Consider the following 19,216-nt stretch of genomic DNA (forward strand, 5'->3'; position numbering starts at 1 on the left):
GAGGTGTTGGAGCCCAGCTTGTTGCTAGGTTACCAACTAAAGGCTTTTTATAAGTTTAACAAATCGTTTTCGAAATGTATTTATTATTTTTGTCCTTTTTATGTTTTTGGGTATTTATCTTGTGTCTACAGGTTCTGGATCATAAAGAAAATTGAGCCAAGGAGTTTGGTGATTTCATAAAGACTTGGAGCTAAAGATTAAAGCAAAAAGAACAGAAAAGAAGACAATTTTATTTTAGACAATTTCACTTTAGGGTTTGTTTATTTTATTTAAAAAAAAAACTGTATTAAGGTTTATTATTTTTGTAATTTTTCTTTATTTTTTTGGACTTTTGGACTTTGGGACATTATTTTTTTTATTACCCTACGGAAGGGTACTTTAAATATAAACTGTTTGCAGAGAAGGAGGACAATTACGATATTGTCTCTGCACTTTGGGTTTGTACACTAGACATCGGAGTCAGTGGCCCGAGTCGACTACAACCGATTCATCCCCCATCTGGAACGGGAGGTAAGATTCTAAACACTCGCGAATCCCCTGTCAGCGAGTTATTGGACTCCTCCGTATGCATATATGTTGAGGACTGAATACGGACATTTATTTTTCTAGTAAAGGGCAAGGCCTGGCCATACAAGATAAGGGTTCGGATTTCATCACCGTTCTCTTCTTGCCCGCTTTAGGAACACGTAACCTACGCGAACCTAAGCCTAAAATTTTGACTAGAACGAGACCGATAGGGTAACGAGCTTAACAGGAAAGTCATTCGAAAAATATTGGTTATTCTTTTAAGCATACTTCGAAGTTCTTGACGGTTTCTGTAAGTTGAATGCGTGACTGCGCCGCCTTGTAATACCGGTGAGGCCTTGGGTATCAAAGCTCCACCGAGCTTCCCTCGCCTCTATTCAACTTACGTTAACTCGGATTGATTCCAGAGGGGTTTGCTTAAATTGTAACGAATTCCCGTTCGAAGGATTAGAAGCTGGTCTAGAAACAATCTAAGTGGAGCCATCATGCTTTTTGTTTGCTAGAAATCAATAGGTTTGATTTGGTTGAGTCGGCCTTGATCTGTGTTTGCTTACCCTTCCAATTTAGAAAATTCTATTGTATGCCTGAACGTAAAAGAGACGCACTAGGTAGATTTGTTAAAGAGAAACCTAGTAGTTCGAAGCGTCTCGATTACCTTAATCTAGAAAGTCCGGCTTTTGAAGAGTCTGTTTTTGAACGTTCTTTGACTGAGGAGAGAATCCTGTTGCTCCGATAGCGCCAGAAATGGCAACTTTGAAAGCTTTGTTGAATCCAACTAGGACTACCCGTCCTTCGTGTATTAAGTTAGCTGAAACGGAGGCACCCTATGAACTGAAACCTGGGACCTTACAGATGCTCCCAATCTTTTTAGGGAAAGAAAATGAAAACCCTTATTACCATGTTAGGGATTTTGAGGAAATTTGTAGTACTCTAAGAATTAGAGGCTTAGATGATGATGCTTTGAAACTTAGGTTATTCCCATTTTCCCTGAAAGATAAGGCCAAGTCGTGGCTGTATAGTTTGGACTCCGAGTCAATTGAGACATATGAACAACTTACATTCCTTTTTCAATAAGTTTTCCCTAGGCACAAAACATCGTCTATTAGGACGCAAATATGCACATTTTCACAACAAGAGGGAGAATCTTTATATAGGTATTTGGAAAGGTTCAATGATTTATTATCCCAGTGTCCTCATCATGGTTTAGAAAAGGTTAGGCTAGTTCAGATCCTTTATGAGGGTTTAGATTATTCCACAACGACCATGGTTGAGTCTCTATGCACTGGTGGATTTGAAAACCAAACTGTTGATGCGGCGATGGAATTTTTTAATGAAATCGCCGAAAAAACCCAGCAATGGGAAAATAGTAGGGCACCCCAGAAAACAATTCTTTTAAGTAGAGGAAACGTTAATAGGGTAGAAGGAGGCTATGAATCAGATGCCAAAATTGTTGCTATAGCAAAAAGGTTAGAAGCCTTAGAAGTGGGCCAGACTAGTGGTAGAGTGGAGCCTTTTTGGGAAGGCCAGAATATTGAAGAGCAGGCCAATGCTCTTTATAATAACACTAGATTTGATAACCGTCAAAAGATTGACCCATATTCAGAAACCTATAATCCTGGTTGGAGAAACCATCCGAACCTTTCGTGGTCTAAGGGCCAAAGTCAAGGTCAGTTTAGTAATTCTAATGCTCCCCCAGGTTTTGGCTATACTAAGAATCCTTCAGGACTAGCTCAGTTTCAGAATCAGTCAGATAAGAAAATCCTAAGTTTAGAGGAATCTCTCGCCTTGTTAACTCAGCAAACTGCAAAATTCCAGTTATCCGTAGAACAAGTCTACAAGCTAGTAACAGGATAGGACAAGAAAATAGTCAGGCTATTTCCGAGTTAAAAACCCAGGTTGGTCTGATAAGTGATTCTTTGAGAGAAAAAGGTAAGTTTCCTAGTCAAACACAACCCAACCCTAGAGGAGTTCATGAATTAGGTGCAAAACCATCGAATCAATTGAATGCTGTTAGAACCCTTAGAAGTGGTAGAGTTGTAGACAATAAGGTAACCATGCCCGATAGTGAACATACTGTAGTTCACCCCTCAGGATCTCACCTCTCACCAGTAGCTGAAGAGACTGATAAAGTTTCTGATGATGTGAATTCGGTTCCTGAAAGGTCTGATTTTAGGCCTAGACCCCATTTCCTCAGCTATTAGTACCAACAAAGAAGGAATCGAACTTTAATGACATAGTGGAGGTTTTTAAGCAAGTTACCATAAACCTTCCCTTATTAGATGCAATTAGGCAAATTCCTGCTTATGCCAAGTTCCTTAAGGATATGTGTACGCGAAAGCGAAAACTTAGCGTCCATAAGAAAGCCTTTTTAGCTAGTCACGTAAGTTCAATCATTCAGAACACCACAACTCCAAAGTACAAAGACCCAGGTTCTCCTACCATTGCTTGCACAATAGGTAACTTCCGGGTAGAAAAAGCTTACTTGACTTAGGAGCCAGTGTGAACTTACTGCCATTCCATGTATACTTACAGCTAGGACTTGGTGAAATGAAACCTACTCAGATGACACTGCAGTTAGCTGATAGGTCTGTTAAAATCCCTCGAGGTGTTATCGAGGATGTTCTTATTGAGGTCGACAAGTTTATTTATCCAGTGGATTTCGTGGTCCTAGATACCCAACCTGTCCCTGACCCAGAGAACCAGATACCTGTGATTTTAGGTCGCCCATTTTTAGCTACGTCTAATGCGATCATTAACTGTCGAAATGGTGTGATGAGTTTATCTTTTGGTAATATGACTATGGAGATGAACATTTTTAATGTCAGTAAGCAACCTCATGAGCTAGATGACACATGTGTTGAGGAGGTGAACATGATAGAAGCCTTAGTTCAGGAGTCATTACCAAACATCTTGTCTGAAGACCCATTAGAAAGTTGTCTATCCCATTTTGGTTTAGATTTTGACGACGATAGCACTATTGAACAGGTGAATGCTCTATTAGATTCTACCCCTGTGTTAGACACTGATAGATGGAAAGCTAGGTTCGAACCGTTACCAGTTTCTGAGACTACCCTAATTCCTTCTTTAGAAGAGCCCCCAAAGTTGGACCTTAAACCACTACCCGATACTCTAAAGTATGTGTTTTTAGGCCCATCTGAGACTTTACCTGTGATTGTAGCTTCCAATTTGGATAGTGATCAGGAAAGTAGGCTAGTAAATGTACTTCAAGACAATAAGGAAGCTTTAGGGTGGACTATAGCAGACATTAAGGGTATAAGTCCTACTGTGTGTATGCATCAGATTCATTTAGAGGAAGACTCCAAACCTTCTAGGGAGATGCAACGTCGACTGAACCCTAACATGAAAGAGGTAGTTCGAAAAGAGGTGCTTAAGTTGTTAGATGCGGGTATTATTTACCCAATTTCAGACAGTAAGTGGGTCAGCCCTGTTCAGGTTGTCCCCAAGAAATCAGGTATCACTGTAGTCCAGAATGATAATAATGAATTAATCAACCCGAGTGACCACGGGATGGCGTGTGTGTATTGACTATAGGAAATTGAACAAGGTCACAAGGAAGGATCACTTTCCCCTTCCTTTTATCGACCAAATGCTAGAGCGATTAGCTGGACATAGTCACTATTGCTTCTTAGATGGCTACTCCGGTTATAATCAGATCGTTATTCCCCAGAAGACCAAGAGAAAACCACTTTTACCTGTCCCTTTGGTACCTTTGCGTATAGACGCATGCCTTTCGGGCTATGTAATGCCCCTGCAACTTTTCAGCGTTGTATGATGAGCATATTTTCTGATATGGTAGAACGGTTCTTAGAGGTCTTTATGGATGATTTTTCAGTGTTTGGTTCATCTTTCGATGAGTGCTTGCATCATTTGACATTAGTGTTGACTAGGTGTAAGGAAAAAAATTTAGTGCTTAATTGGGAAAAATGCCATTTCATGGTTAAATCAGGAATTGTATTAGGGCACATCGTCTCTTCAAAGGGTATAGAGGTAGACAAAGCCAAAGTTGACCTTATTAAGACTTTACAGGTCCCAAAAACCGTAAAAGATATTAGGTCATTCCTAGGGCATGCAGGTTTTTACCGTCGATTCATTAAGGATTTTAGCTTGATTTCTAGACCTCTTTGCAATTTGCTTGCAAAAGATGTTAAGTTTGTCTTTGATGATGCTTGTTTAGAGGCTTTTGAGAAGCTTAAAACTTTACTCACTACTGCCCGATAGTCCAGGCACCTAACTGGAACCTACCCTTTGAGATTATGTGTGATTCTTCAGATTATGCTATAGGCGTCGTTTTAGGACAACGAGAAAACAAATTACTTCATGTGATTTATTATGCTAGAAAAACTCTGAATGATGCCCAAATGAACTACACAACTACCGAGAAGGAACTTTTAGCCATCGTGTTTTCCTTGGATAAGTTTAGGTCATACCTATTAGGTTCTAAGATCATAATCTATACAGATTATGCTGCTTTGAAATACCTTTTATCTAAGAAGGATACCAAACCTAGATTGATTAGATGGATCCTATTGTTATAGGAATTTTCTCCAGACATTAGAGACAAAAAGGGTGCATAAAATGTAGTAGCAGACCACTTGTCTAGGCTAGTTGTTAATTCCCCTAGTGATTCCCTTCCTATAAGGGATAACTTTCCTGATGAACAATTTTTCTCTGTTTCCCAATTATCTTGGTATGCAAATATAGTGAATTATATTGTTACTGGTCAAACCCCTCAACATTGGGGTAAGCAAGATCTTTCTAGGTTTTTAGCCGAGGTTAAGCATTTCTTTTGGGACGATCCTTATCTGTTTAAGTATTGTCCGGACCAGATTATTAGGAGATGTGTATCTGAGAGTGACCAGTCTAGTATTATCTCCTTTTGTCATGAACATGCATGTGGGGGTCATTTTAGTGCTAAGAAGATTGCTGCTAAGATTTTGCAGTGTGGATTTTATTGGCCTTAGTTTTTTAAAGATTCCCATAGTCATTGTGTTTCTTGTGAGCGTTGCCAGAAGTTAAGAACCATTTCCCGTAGAAATATGATGCCTTTGAACCCTATTTTAGTGATTGAGGTCTTTGATGTGTGGGGCATTGATTTTATGGGTCCATTTCCTATTTCGTTTGGTTATCTTTACATACTTGTCGTTGTAGACTATGTGTCTAAGTGGGTTGAGGCGGTTCCGTGTAAAACGAATGACCACAGGGTCGTAGTCCAATTTTTGAAAGAGAATATACTTACACGTTTTGGTACGCCGCGAGCTATAATTAGTGATGGAGGTTCACACTTTTTTAATAGACCGTTTGCTCTTTTAATGAAACAATATGGTATTACCCATAAAGTAGCAACCCCATATCACCCTCAGACTAGTGGTCAGGTAGAGGTTTCCAGTAGGGAAATTAAACGTATTCTAGAGAAAACAGTTAATCCAAATAGGAAAGACTGGTCGTCGAGGCTTACTGATGCCTTATGGGCTTACCGTACTGCGTTTAAGACACCCATTGGAATGTCACCTTATCGTTTAGTGTTTGGAAAGGCATGTCACCTTCCTGTGTAGTTAGAGCATCGAGCCTATTGGGCTATTAAGAACTTAAACTTTTCACTTGACAAGGCAGGAGCTCAAAGAAAGCTCCAGCTCAATGAGTTGGACGAGATTAGTAGAGATGCATACGATAGTGCTAAGGAGTATAAGAACAAAATGAAACTTGTGCATGATAGGAATATTTTACGAAAGTCATTTTCTCCAGGTCAAAAAGTTCTTATGTATGGCACTCGTTTGCATCTATTCCCCGGGAAGTTGCGCTCTCGGTGGACCGGTCCTTTTGTGGTCCGTACTGTTTTTCTTCATAGCGCTGTTGAGATTGAGACACCAGATGGGAGTAGTTCTTCGAAGGTTAATAGTTAGCGATTGAAGCCCTTTTTAGAGCCTTTTCCTACAGGTGATGTTTAGGAGGTCCCTGTTTACCTTGATTGACCATCGAGGCGATTTTATATGTTGTATAATATTTTTGTAGGTTTTTGGTTACACTTCACCCAGGTACTATCTTTTCGACTTCTATCTTTACTATTTCCTCATGTTACTTATATTTTTGGTACTGTTCTTTGATTAGAAACATTCAGGACAATGTTAGATTTAAGTTTGGGGGTGGGGTAGAACTTTTTGTTACCTTTTCGTTGTAATAAATAAACTCCAGAGCCTAGAAATTTATCCCTATTAAGGATGGCACTAACCAATCTAAGTGGATGGAAGCATTTTGGTTGTAGGAGTTGAGGAACCAATCTGACTAGATGGCAACATCTAAAGAGTCTATTCATAAAAGCACAGAGCTCAGGTGTTAGAAATAACATGATAGTTTCACCATAACTCGTTGAGTCCTTTTCACTTCTGTTTTTATTTTGTTTTGTTTTTAAACTATGTTTCTCTAGGAGATTAGGTGGGGCTCACGATTCAAGTTGTTACCAATGCTAGGGTGAATTAGAGTGATTGAGATACAAAAAAAAAAAAAAAAAAAAAAAAAAAAAAAAAAAAAGAAAAAGAGACCAGACCATCAGACCAACTGGAATAAATTCAATAAAGTCGACCACTCAAAACCCTTGTATATGCCAGTTGTGTTGACCTAGAGTTAGGATTATCGACCACTGGTACCCTTGTATATGTCAGTGTGCTGATATTAGTCAGACCGGTATCTCAGTCCATTAGGATAGGTTCATTTTGGCGGAGGCCTTCAGACAGATATGAAAAACACCGTTCACCTAGTAAACATCAAAACCATCTATGTTTTTCTATATCCATCTTTTTGATCTATCCATGTGATTAGTTTTGACTCCGGATATTGATGTCCATAGTGCGACTATCTGAGTAGAGCTCAGTCACTTCATATGAATTTTAGTATGCTTGAGTGCAAACTCGTGTACAACAATTGGAATTTCGAATCAGGGTACTTCCTCCTGTAGTCAATAAGTACGCCAACCAAGGAGATTCTTTAGTGCCTTCCAAGGTTTTGTGTAGATAGCTAGGGTCTGGAGTATAAGGGTTTTGTGGGTATACCTCTGGTAAGCCCTCTGGAGACAACACTCCGCCACTAGGGACACCTAGGGGTTTAAAGGCTTATTGCATACGCTAAATGCAATCGACGATGCCTGCGATAGTGAGTTAGGATTTTATTTCTATTTTATTTTTGCTCGAGGACTAGCAAATAATAGGTTTGGGGGTATTTGATAGACACATTTTTGTGTCCGATTTGTCTCGATTCTATATATTGTTAGGGCTCATTTTTATACTTATTATGGTGTCTTATTCATTTGTAGGTATTTTTGGCCAATAAACATTTTTGGAAAAAATTGGCTTGAAAAGTTGTCGGAAAGCACCCGGAGGACATTTGCTATTCGGACTCTCACTTTGGATAAGGGGTAACCTAATTACTAAGGGGCATCCCATTTCCAGGAAGTTGCTAATCGCACCCCTACTCTGGATAAGGGGCAACCATCTTCAACATTTCAAAAACCAGGTTTTTGGCGGGAAACTAGGTGCAGCGAAGAACAGTTTTGGAAATCGTGATTTGGAGGAGTTTGAGGTCGATTAAACCTCTGGTTTTTATAGGATAGACTCCTTATGGGTCTAGGAATCCGATATGGGTGTTTAAATCGATTAGACTGGGCTCAATCGACGGATTTTTCTCACAACAGAAAATATGGAAAGTCACGTGTGTGACCTATTTTAGGGAATTTTAGAGAGATTAAAGCGCTGTAAACCTTCCCAAAGATTTTTATCTATCTAAGGAAGAGTTTAGAATAAAAAGGAAAGCTCAGAAACGCGTAGAAATTCTAAAACAAGAAATTGTCGCAACTTGGCCGTTAAGAGAAGGAAAGAGATTTTGGAAGATTTGGGAGAGATTTAATCAGTATTTTTGATATAAATAGATGTCTTGGTTTATATAGAAGAGGTGTCGAGAGTTTGGGAACCTAAGGAGAGCCAGAGAAGAAGAAATCAGAGCTTTACCAAACTCTGTTTCTGTTTCTGCTGCTGCTGAAGAAGAAGAACGCGAAGAACATTGACGCACGGGAAACAGTCGCAGAACAGTGTCGTTGTTTAACAGCTGAAGAACATTAAGATGTGCAGGGCAGTCATATTCTAGGGTCTTAAAATCAGCGACAAAGCAACAATTTTTTTGTAACAGTTCCATTGTAACAGCTGTTTTGCAACATCAATACACTGTTGCAAACAGTCTGTGTTATTACTTTTCACTCTTTTGATCATCTTTGAGCAACAAACACATATTTTGAGATCATGATTAATATGAAGAGCTAAACCCCATTGCTGAGGCGATAGAGGAAGCTATTTTTCCAACAAAAAGTGGTATATTCTATTTTATCTTTTTATTTGCAATAATTATTTGATTATTTGCCTTGAACTATTTTGAATATGATTTTTATTTGAGTGACTGTGATCTATTTTGATGGAGTATACTTAGTTTTAAGACTTTTGATGCTTCATACTTGGTATTACAATTATTACTTTTGAAAATCTACTTGTTGCAACATTTTAGAATTAAATTAAACAAGAAAATTGCATAAATATAAATATTGGTTTAATCACTTTGAACTTGGAAAATAGTGGAATCTTAGCCTCAGTGTTTCTTTTAATATTGATATCATCTTTGATTGAGTTTGCTATAATTTTTAGTGAGTTTTCTATTTTAATATTAGAATTTAAGTCTAATTAATATCATTCACAAGTCTGAGAATCGAACCACTTTTACCACTATCTACAAATCATATCAGCTGCTGGAGCTTTCCTTTTTCCTCCTTCATCCACCACGCTTACAGAGGGGTCAGTGTTATATTTCTTGTTGACGAGGCGTCTGTTTCCTCGAGTTTCGCGTGCGTCTTTACTCTTGGCCGACCTGGTTCTTTCTAACAATGCTGGTGTTGTTGTGGCCGACCGCTTAGCGGCTTCATGAAGTTTAGAGAATGTCTGGAAGCGTAGATTCTCCAATAAGGCGTGGTAAATGGGAACCATGCCATTGATGTAGGACTCCACCAATTGTTGCTCAGTCACGTTTGGGTCTTGAAAATCCAGTGCCTAAATTCTGAATCTTTTGACGTAATAATTTGGATGTTCATTGTTTCATAAGAACATACTTCCTAAGTATGAAAAGGTGATTTGCTCATACACAAAGAAATAGTTCTTGTAGAAAGCTTCAACCATCTCACACCAGTTGGATATGCTGTTTGGCGCAATGTTGTTGTACCAGGTGTACGCTCTTCCAGTAAGTGACTTTGAAAATTCTTTCAAGCGGAGGACATGATTGTATTCGTGCTCACCAAAGATTCTAAAAATTGAGATATATGTTCATGTGCATTACCAGTGCCGCCATAAAGGGAGAATTGAGGAGAAGAATATCCCCTCGGAAGAGGAACTCTTTGCACATCAGGAGGATACGGAGGTTGATGTTGGTGCATGTCCACCGGGTTTTCTTTGTCTCGATTTCGGAGAAGTCGTTCCAAATCTTCACATGTGATGAAATTGGGTGGCTGATTCCTCTCCAATGGGCGGGCCTCTTCATCTACCAGGGTGCGCCCTGCTGAGGTACTGGTGCCAGGGGTAAAGTGCTCCCCATTGGCTCTGGTAGGCGTGGTTCCTGCGGTAACCGCTCCGTTAGTGTCTTGAGGAAAGTAAGCACCTCCTTCTGAGTTGAAGCCATGTCTGTCTGAGCCTTAGCAAGAACTTCATGTCTTTCCATCAAATCAACAATGGTGATATGGGTTGGCCTTTTCTGGTTCCTCCAGTCTCTCGTCCCGATGGTGGAGTGGCGGCGGATCTGGTGACAACTGGGGGCGTCACGCTTGAAGAAATATTGGGGGTGGAGGAAGCGGCTCTAGCCCTGGTGATCAGAGGTCTAACGCCTGAGGGAGTGCTTCATGTGCCGCTGGTGTTGATCATGCTGACAGGTGGAACATTGATGCCACTGGCAGGGACGTTGATACTAAGTACGTTCTCAGCGCTGGTGGCATCAAGGCTTGTTGCTGATCCGGATTTGAGCTCTACCATCTTGAAATTGGGATTGAAAAAATGAAACTGAAAATTGGAATTTGACTTTGCAACCGAGAGATTAATCTCCCACTGTGATTGCCAGTAGTTTATGGGTAAAAACTTTTTCTGCTGGTTTTGGTAAATTTGGGTGTGGGGATGAGAAACAAGACTAAACCTAAAACAAATGCACTGCACGGGAGTACTTTTAGATTCGAGAGATCAATCTGTGCAATCCTGGCCTAAACCAAGAAATGGTCGTTCCAGTCTTGCTTCGGTCACAAAGTGAATGGGAAAGGTTGGTTTTAAGCGAAGAAGGTGTTGAGACCAGAATGGTTAATTCTGAAGGCGTGGATATTTTTATGACTTGTATCAGAATTTGGAACTGGATTGCGGAATGAAAGCTATCAGTTCTTTGGTATTTTTCTGGATATTGTGTTGTTGTTCTCACCAAAACTTGTTTTTTGATGGAAATAGGTAAAACCTATTTATACAAGTCATAATTAAATACACCCTGGTCTCGTAGCAAGTGGGAGTGATTGAGTGATGGAAGAGTGGAGTAACGTGTAACTGCCAGAAACCACGCCTCCACTACGAAGGAAGTGGGTTTGTTTACACCCACTACTTTTTTCCTCCACTAACTGCCCTGTTTTCCTGACTCTTTCTTATGATGGACGTGTTTCACGTCGCACGCTGTAAACCACCAGACCAATACCCTGATGAGCATCCCCCAGTTTGTGACATGTTTGATGTCTCGAGTGTTTTCGTGAAAAACGTGTAGCAGATTGCTACGTGTGGCAAGTCAAAGTCAAGAGACTTGCCATAGGAAAATAGCATGTGATGCTATAAGGCTTGCCTTGGATGGCCGCCTAAAACTTGCCACAGGCCTGTCAATTCCATGGAGAATTTGGACGGCTGAGATTGTAGCTTATGAGAAAGGATGGTCATTTATTATGGCCACATATTGTTGTATAGAAAAGTGGCGCCATTGGCATAGTGGCGCCTGGCGTATCCATGGCATAGCGGCATGCCAGTTGCGTAGCCGTGGCAGATGTTTTGGCATATTGGTGTTAGACCCAAATATGGCTCCGACAACATTGGCCATGTTGCTAAGTTAAACTTAAGGCCTTAGGAGAATTACTTGACCTAGTTGGCATGGCGACTTTAGCTAAATTAGGTTTCGGCATATCGAAACCCTAATTAGCACGTGCGCTGCGACATGGTGGCGTGGCTGATATAGTTAGCGCATGCCAGTGGAACGATGGTGCAACTAGCGCCTGGCGTAGCCATGACCGCTAGATTTTGGCACATTGGAGTTAGACCCAAATGTGGCATGGCAATATTGTCCTTGTTGCCACATCAATCCCAGTGCTCTAGGAAACGTTACTTGGCTTGGTTGGTGTAGCAACTTTGCCTAAATTAGGGTTTGGCGTGCCAAAACCCTAATTAGTGCATACGACATGCGGCATGTGTCCGTGGCGCATCGAAGTTTTGTGCAAATGGTGCCATAGCCATGCGAAAGGAACCATTTCCAGGCCATCATATGGAAACGGCCACAAGATCAAGGATTGCCACGGATGGCTATGATATGGCGTATTTATTAGGGCTATCTGAGTTCCGCACGGCTCGTGGAATGTTGTGGGGCCCGAAGTGGCATAATTTGTGCCACGACTGGAAATTAGGGTTTCGACCATGCAAGGTCGTGTTTCTGGTTAGGGCAACCACATTGAAGTCTGTTATGGCATTGGCCACGAACAAAAGATGGGTTGGCACGTAAGTGCATTATTTATGGTATGTTGCCACGTTCGGCATGCTTCTGTGGCAAAGTGGCACGCCCGACACGTTGGGCATGCACGTTTGGCATGCCAGTTAGCGCATTGACACAACTTTGAAAAGACAATTTGGTATCGGCGCAATTTTTCCTCTCTTTTTTAATACTGCGGTAGGTTTAAAGCAACCTGATTGGTCGAAAAAGAGAGGGTCGGCCAAACGCGGGTGTGGCCACACTTCTGGTGTGGGTGTGGCAAGTTTAAAGCGACCTGATTGATCGAGGGAAATAGGACCGGTTTAGGCAACATGGGGTGTGGCCAATGGCAAATGGCGCTGGCTGGCCTAAGGTTGTGGCTCTTATTCTACGACCCCTTTATTTCTTGTTTTCTGATTCTGGGAAAGATTTTGCACCTACTAATCCATGGCGGATTAATTACCTAATTTTCCTAAGCTTAATTTCGACAGGCAAGGTCTGATATACTGCGCAAGGCGCAAAACCCTAATTTTTGCAAATTAGTCAGGGTAATATCTGAATCTTGTGAATTATCACAAAATTGATTGAATTATATGTGTTGATAGAGAGTTCTTTAAGTTCATTTCCAGAGAGCAGTATGCATTTTGATTGAATACTTTATGCAAAGACCTTATCCTTGACACTTGGAACTTCGTGCTACTTTGCTGCGAGTGAGCACAAATTGTCATGCCATATCAACATTAAGGGTTCAGTCGGGGAACATAGCACAGAAGGCATTCAAAGAAACTTATATTAACTGAATAATACAGGCAAGGTGCCAAAATTTACTTAATATCAGGGATTGTTGCTACATGCGGCATTCTGGATAATTTTCATATACATATTGAGTTGCTCAATAAATGCGTCAGTGAAGAGGTTGAACACTCATCCCTTTCACATCGCTCTGTTTCTTTGCATAGTGACGGCACATTAAATGCGAGGTTTTACAATCTTAACCCTGAACTAAAAACCACCATCAACACAACTACATTCCAGTCCGAAGTTAATTGGTAGTAGGCTAGTGTCTATAGCGGTTTAATAAAGTTTGGTGTTCAAGTATGCACTAGGTCCCGGGGTTTTTCTACATTTGCGGTTTCCTCGTTAACAAAATTTCTGGTGTGTGTGTTATTTTCTTCTGCATTATATTGTTTATATTTATATTGAAATATCACAGGTTGTACATAAATTAATCAAAGTAGATACATCCATCCTTGTTTGTTGGATACGACTTGATTGATTCCTGGATATTGATTTTTGAGATCGTCCAAATACTCTCACACATAATCAGGTTCACAGATTTGGATATGTAAACTTTTTGATTGTGGGAGAAATAGATATAAGCCCTTTGTATAATTCCTTGATTGAGGTTTATTAAGTTGAACTCTCGGAATTGTATTCGAGTTTAGTCTATATAGGTTTCCTAAGAAAAAGTTGGTGATGTATTTTGGTACCCCCACGTTTTCAGTTCCTTGAAGAATACTTCTTCTATAACTCCTCATCATAAGTGAGATGTGACAGACTTCAGCAGAAACTATAATGAAACTATTGAATAAATAGACAAAAGAATTTCTGAGTATGAATCTCTCATCAACATGTTGAGACGTGGAATCAAAGAGGAAAAAAGAGTGGCTATTTCAGGTAACTAAGAGAGGCACAAAGTGTGACATATTGATTGTGGAAGAGAAAGAGATAAACTCTACGTACATATTGTTCAAGGATTTTTGTTTAGATCTACTTGCAATTTTATTGGTTTTGTCCATACAGGTTGCCGAATGAAAAAGTTGGTGGTGTACTTGGTGCCCTCCCTTTTCAATCCCAACCATAACTCACCCATTACGTACGACCATGTGGTTTTCTTTTTCTAGTCGTATGCTTTTGCTTATTGCTAGGCGTTCGTGATGTTACCACCGTAAACCATGATTACGGCTAGGATTCACGGATTTCCCAGCCATATATAGGCATATGACTGGAAAATGTGAGTTTTTCAGAATGCAAAAAACCAAAATTTTTACGTACGCAATCAGAAGCAGATAAATTTGTCATTGAATTAAGTTAGAGGTATACCTCACTATGTTGAGCATTTGTTTCTTCATATTCTTCTTGACTTGGCCCTTCTAAATCATAATAACATTCATACAAAGGTTGGGTATTAGTTTGGATTAAAAATTCTTGATTGTCTAAAAAGTCAGCAATGGCAAAATTATTGTTGAGGGTTATGAATATGTTGTCGGATTTTGAAGACGAAAAATCACCTACGTCATAACTCTTGTTAGAATCACTCGTTTTGAGAAATTTTTTTAAAATTTTTGGAGGGATGAATCACCCTCTATATTATTTGTTATCTTGATTTTCGTACACTATAACCGTAGAAAAAACCATTAAGCTAATCCAATCACTGAACTTAATTAGTTTAGTTGATAATTTTGTTAACACAAATCCAATCACTGCAGCCCGATACATAGGTTTCTTGAACAACAAACAGTGATAATCGCGGGGCCGTAAATTGACCCACAAGGCCCGCAGATGCGGGCTTTGTTACCCTAAATTCGTTATAACTAGGCCTCTTTCTTCCCGAATCACTGAATTCATTTTTCCGCGCTAAAAAACTAGAAGCAGAAGAAGAGAAGGAGCCATGTCAAGCATTCCCGAAGAGGTCTACCTTGAAATCCTTGTGCCGGTACCAGTCGAAACTACATACATATGTAAGTGCGTCTGCAAATCTTGGCTTGCCTTGATATCAAACCCTAACTTCGTCAAAATGCACCTTACTCATACTACTCAAAAGAATCACTACAGGCTCATGCTTAGAAATCACAGTAGTAGATCTTACTTACTGCACTCTATAAGTTATGATTCATTATCATCATTCTTGGAATCGTCAAAAGCCAAAAGAATTGCATATGATCTTGTTGCAATGGATTACCCCTTCAAATCTCAAGGTTTTGGAATTGAATTGGGAGGTTCAGTTAATGGCTTGGTTTGTTTATGGTGTAATGAGGATGATAGGGAATTCTTATGTCTTTGGAATCCAGCCACTACAGAGTATAAGGAAATTCCTAAATCACCTAATGATTTGTCGAACGATAATACTGAACTTTATGCATTAGGCTATGATTATTTAACTGATGATTACAAGTTGATCAAAGTTGTATGTTTTGAGGATAAGCAGGAAAATTCTCCAGTCGATGTATATTCGCTGACAACAAATTCATGGAGAAGCGTTCAAAGTATTCCTTATAGGTTCCCTTTTCCTAGAGAACCTGGGGTGCTTGTTAATAGAGATCTGCATTGGTTAGGTGTAAAAAGTGCCAAACAAGGCTATAGTCTCTTTGGATGTCACCAAAGAGAGCTTTAAAGAAATTGAACTACCAAGAGTTTGTTCGGAAAATAAGCAGGATTTTAGGAGTGTGGGAGGGTTTGAAGGGTGTCTATGTGTCATTGCTTTTAATGAAGTTAAGTCTCATTTCGATGTGTGGGTGATGCAGGATTATGGAGTTCAGGAATCTTGGACAGTACATTTTTCTGTGATACAAAACTGGACTGAGATTGATAATTTTATGAGGTTGATGTGGTCTTTCAAGAATGGTGAAGTTTTATTAAGAAATTATGGTTATTTACTATTATATGACCCGAAGCATGGAAGTATTAGAAAACTACGCAAATTAACAGAACTGAACGAAGTAGAAAATTATGTTGAAAGCCTGGTTCCACTCAACTCGGGTACCTATGTGGGGAGAAAGATAAATAGAAGCGTCCGTAGAAGCACGAGGAAGAGGCCTCAATTGGACAATGTGGGCATATGCTAGTTTTTCTTTTTGTCATGGCTGATACGGGTCTGCAACTTTTAGGGAATCATAAACAATGAGAAAGTTAGGAAATATAAAATAAGGTAGGTGTTATTCTGCAGTTTCTATGTTTTTGTTTACTTTTTTGGCATATACTGTACAATGTAATGGGACTTGTTAGCCGTTCTCGAGCAATATAACCCTGAAATAGAAATTTGGTTTTTGTCATTGACTCTTGTGATCATCATTTCTTTTGAATTTCTTTAACTGCTAAGAGTCGTGTTTATCATTCTCTGCATGTTTGCTATCATTTTATATGCTCCTCCACGCTTGCAAGCAGCAAGGAGAATCCAATATATTCAGAAACGATAGCTTTCCTCACTCCGTCATCTAAATATGGTTTTGGTGGTGATGGTGAAGCTTTTGAAAGACGTCAGTCTCCTCTTCTCTGTATTTACTTCATACTCTAATGAACCTCTTTAGTGCAGAAACAGATGTTTGCTACCCAACCATGCTCCATTAATTGCCTGATTCAAGTTCTGTGGGTATTTTTTTGGGTGAGAATGGGGTCCCAAGAAAACTGTAAGTAGAGCAATCAAATTTTGGTTTTCTTAAATTATCTAAAATTTACACAGCCTACATTATGTATTAACTGAGCACCAACAATTCTCATAATATCGAAAATTTAACGGCTGAGCGGCATGACGTATAATGCCCTGTTGTTAGAGATTTTGATGTACATGGTAGAGTATATACGTAGATGTCAATTTCTTATATTAAGGAGTTGTTTGCATCAAAATTGGTGTATGGGTTTCTCCAGCTTGATTAGCAGATTGCGGGTCATTTCTCCAGCTTAATATTTTCCTATCTCTTCTTTGATGGTTTTTCACTCTGGTTTCCAAACATCATGAACATACCTTCTCGTTTCATGCTACTGGAAGAAGAAGAGAAAAGAAAAGGTAGAAATGTTAAGCATTCCAGTAGCAGAATACATTCTCTGAGGATAACCAGTGATGTCTCTCTTACCATTAAGGTGTGCATGCAATTCTTCCAGCATATAAAACCTCTGGTAACTGTAGTAATGCTGGTCTACATAACAAGAACAAGTGCCGAAGTAAAATGTGAATCGGATATGTAATATTATATTACTGATAATTTTTGAAGAATAGGGAGGTAATTCAAATGGGACATCTTTTGTCGAGAGAATGATTAAAGGGGTTTGTGTCGATGTTTCTGAATGGAAACCAATGGTGGCAAACCATCAAAGGAAGGTTTCAGAGAAAGATGATACTTCAATTAGACCCAAAGTTCATTAGGTGTGCCCCAGGGTAGAAACTTCCATTGAAAAAGTTCTCTAGCTTTGGAACTGCGCAAGGGCCGAGCAATCTTTAGAAAAGGAGCCACCGTGTGCACAAATGGTACAATGCTTTTGAAAAGGTACATATTTAAACGCTTTGCTTAGGATGTTCTTGCATTCACATTTATATTGGGTCCATAAATAAAGTACACGAAAACTGATTCCCAATTCAAGCAACTTACTTTTTAGACTTACAGAGTTGTGGACAAAAGATTGACTAGCATGAAAACATTCACTTTCTCTTACCAGTTAGAATTTTATCTCAGAGGTGCACTGGGGAAGAATTATGCTTACTATCCTTATCTCCCGAGCTTTTTGGAGGAGATCCATGTCTAAACATTATGAAATATCTACTAGTTGAGCCATGGCGTAGTATCCTAGTTACAATTTCATAAAAAAATCAGTAGTTTGTTGGAGTTATGTCACAGCATTTGTACTGTATGAACTTGCAGCTAGCAGAGACTGGTCTATTTATACAACGTAAAGACGACTAATCTACATAGATGTTTCATAGCATTGACTTTTTTCTTAGGTATTCCAGCGGGGTAGATATTACTGAGTCTTTGATTACCATGGATATATGAATATATCCGAGTATTGTTGTGTTCCAAAATTGTTACTTTGTCAGATATGATGGTTCCATTTCCTTGTTATTCTTATAGTAGAAATTATAATTTCTGGCCAAGGCCATTTATTAGGGTTTATCATTGTTTGTCAACTGAGTTTTTGTCCAAAAACAGCCTTCGATCTATAGTTTGTCCAGCTTTGAAGTGCCAATATGCCAGCAACAACAAGAAGAAAGAGCCTTCATATGTTGGATGAAATTAAACATTTTGTTGTGAATATTGTGTAGGCATTATTAAGTTTTAGTATCCATATAAACTAAGCTAGAGTATCTGGCATTTATTTTGACTCTTATAATAAACCTAAGCCACCTAAGACTAATCTCAGCACTATGTAATAAGGCCTAGACATCTATCTTGTATTATTGGTGTTTTCTTGACTGACTTGGCTCATCAAGCGATGTAGATCCATTAGGATAGGTCTTAACTGGTAACAGACTATGCATGATTGTTTTAATCACGTATCAGCATGGTCTCTATTCAATCCGTCAGCATATCGTCATATAGGTGACATCAACAATTGCCTTTGGGTAGGTAAACCTTGTTTCACAGCAAGATATGTCATAGACACAGCTGAGTCTTGCTCTATTACATCATCTACTATAGAGAGGCAGGTACAGTAATAAGACTAGTCTTGATTGTCTAACACTTACTTTGCAGGTTGCCTAGACCTGGATCAGGGATTGATATATTTTTTTCTTGTAAAGTTGGCCAAGGAACTTGATTAGTTAGTTAGGTTGTGGATGCTAGCTGCAAAGGACTTGAACATATCCTAGATTCTGCTAAGCTTTGGAAAGCAGTAGGTAATTGTCTAATGAAGAAAATGCAAGTTTATTCCTATAGGTAGCTGTCAACTGTTGCTCACTGCATATTGAACCTTAGCTTGCTCTTGCAAGGTCGGAGACTTATGGTAACACAAAGAAAGTTTTAAACAAAGCAAGGGAGAAACTGATCAAGGGATTGACTATTGGGGTTACTGCTGCAAAACTTGAAGAAGCAAATGGGAATCCTGGTATGGTTGGAAAGATTATCAAGATGGGAACTCGTATTTTACAAAACGAAAGATTGGATATTGATAAAGAAGTTTGGATGAAGGA

The 19,216-nt window shown here is 39.3% G+C and overlaps 1 protein-coding gene and 1 pseudogene across 1 annotated transcript; one reads left to right on the top strand and one right to left on the bottom strand.

Annotated features, from left to right (window-relative positions):
* Window positions 1–1,630: 1,630 nt before the first annotated feature.
* Window positions 1,631–1,730, bottom strand: LOC113307216 (annotated as a pseudogene).
* Window positions 1,731–15,112: 13,382 nt separating this feature from the next.
* LOC113306185 (F-box protein CPR1-like) lies at window positions 15,113–15,709 on the top strand. The gene has a single exon (XM_026555153.1). The coding sequence runs from the start codon at window positions 15,113–15,115 to the stop codon at window positions 15,707–15,709; it is 597 nt and encodes a 198-aa protein (XP_026410938.1).
* Window positions 15,710–19,216: the final 3,507 nt, after the last annotated feature.

This window comes from Papaver somniferum, chromosome 8, assembly GCF_003573695.1.
Source record: "Papaver somniferum cultivar HN1 chromosome 8, ASM357369v1, whole genome shotgun sequence".
Classification (NCBI taxonomy): Eukaryota; Viridiplantae; Streptophyta; class Magnoliopsida; order Ranunculales; family Papaveraceae; genus Papaver; species Papaver somniferum.

Coding starts and splice junctions, on each gene's coding strand:
- LOC113306185 (XM_026555153.1), top strand. CDS start 15,113: ATGCACCTTACTCATACTACTCAAAAGAATCACTACAGGCTCATGCTT.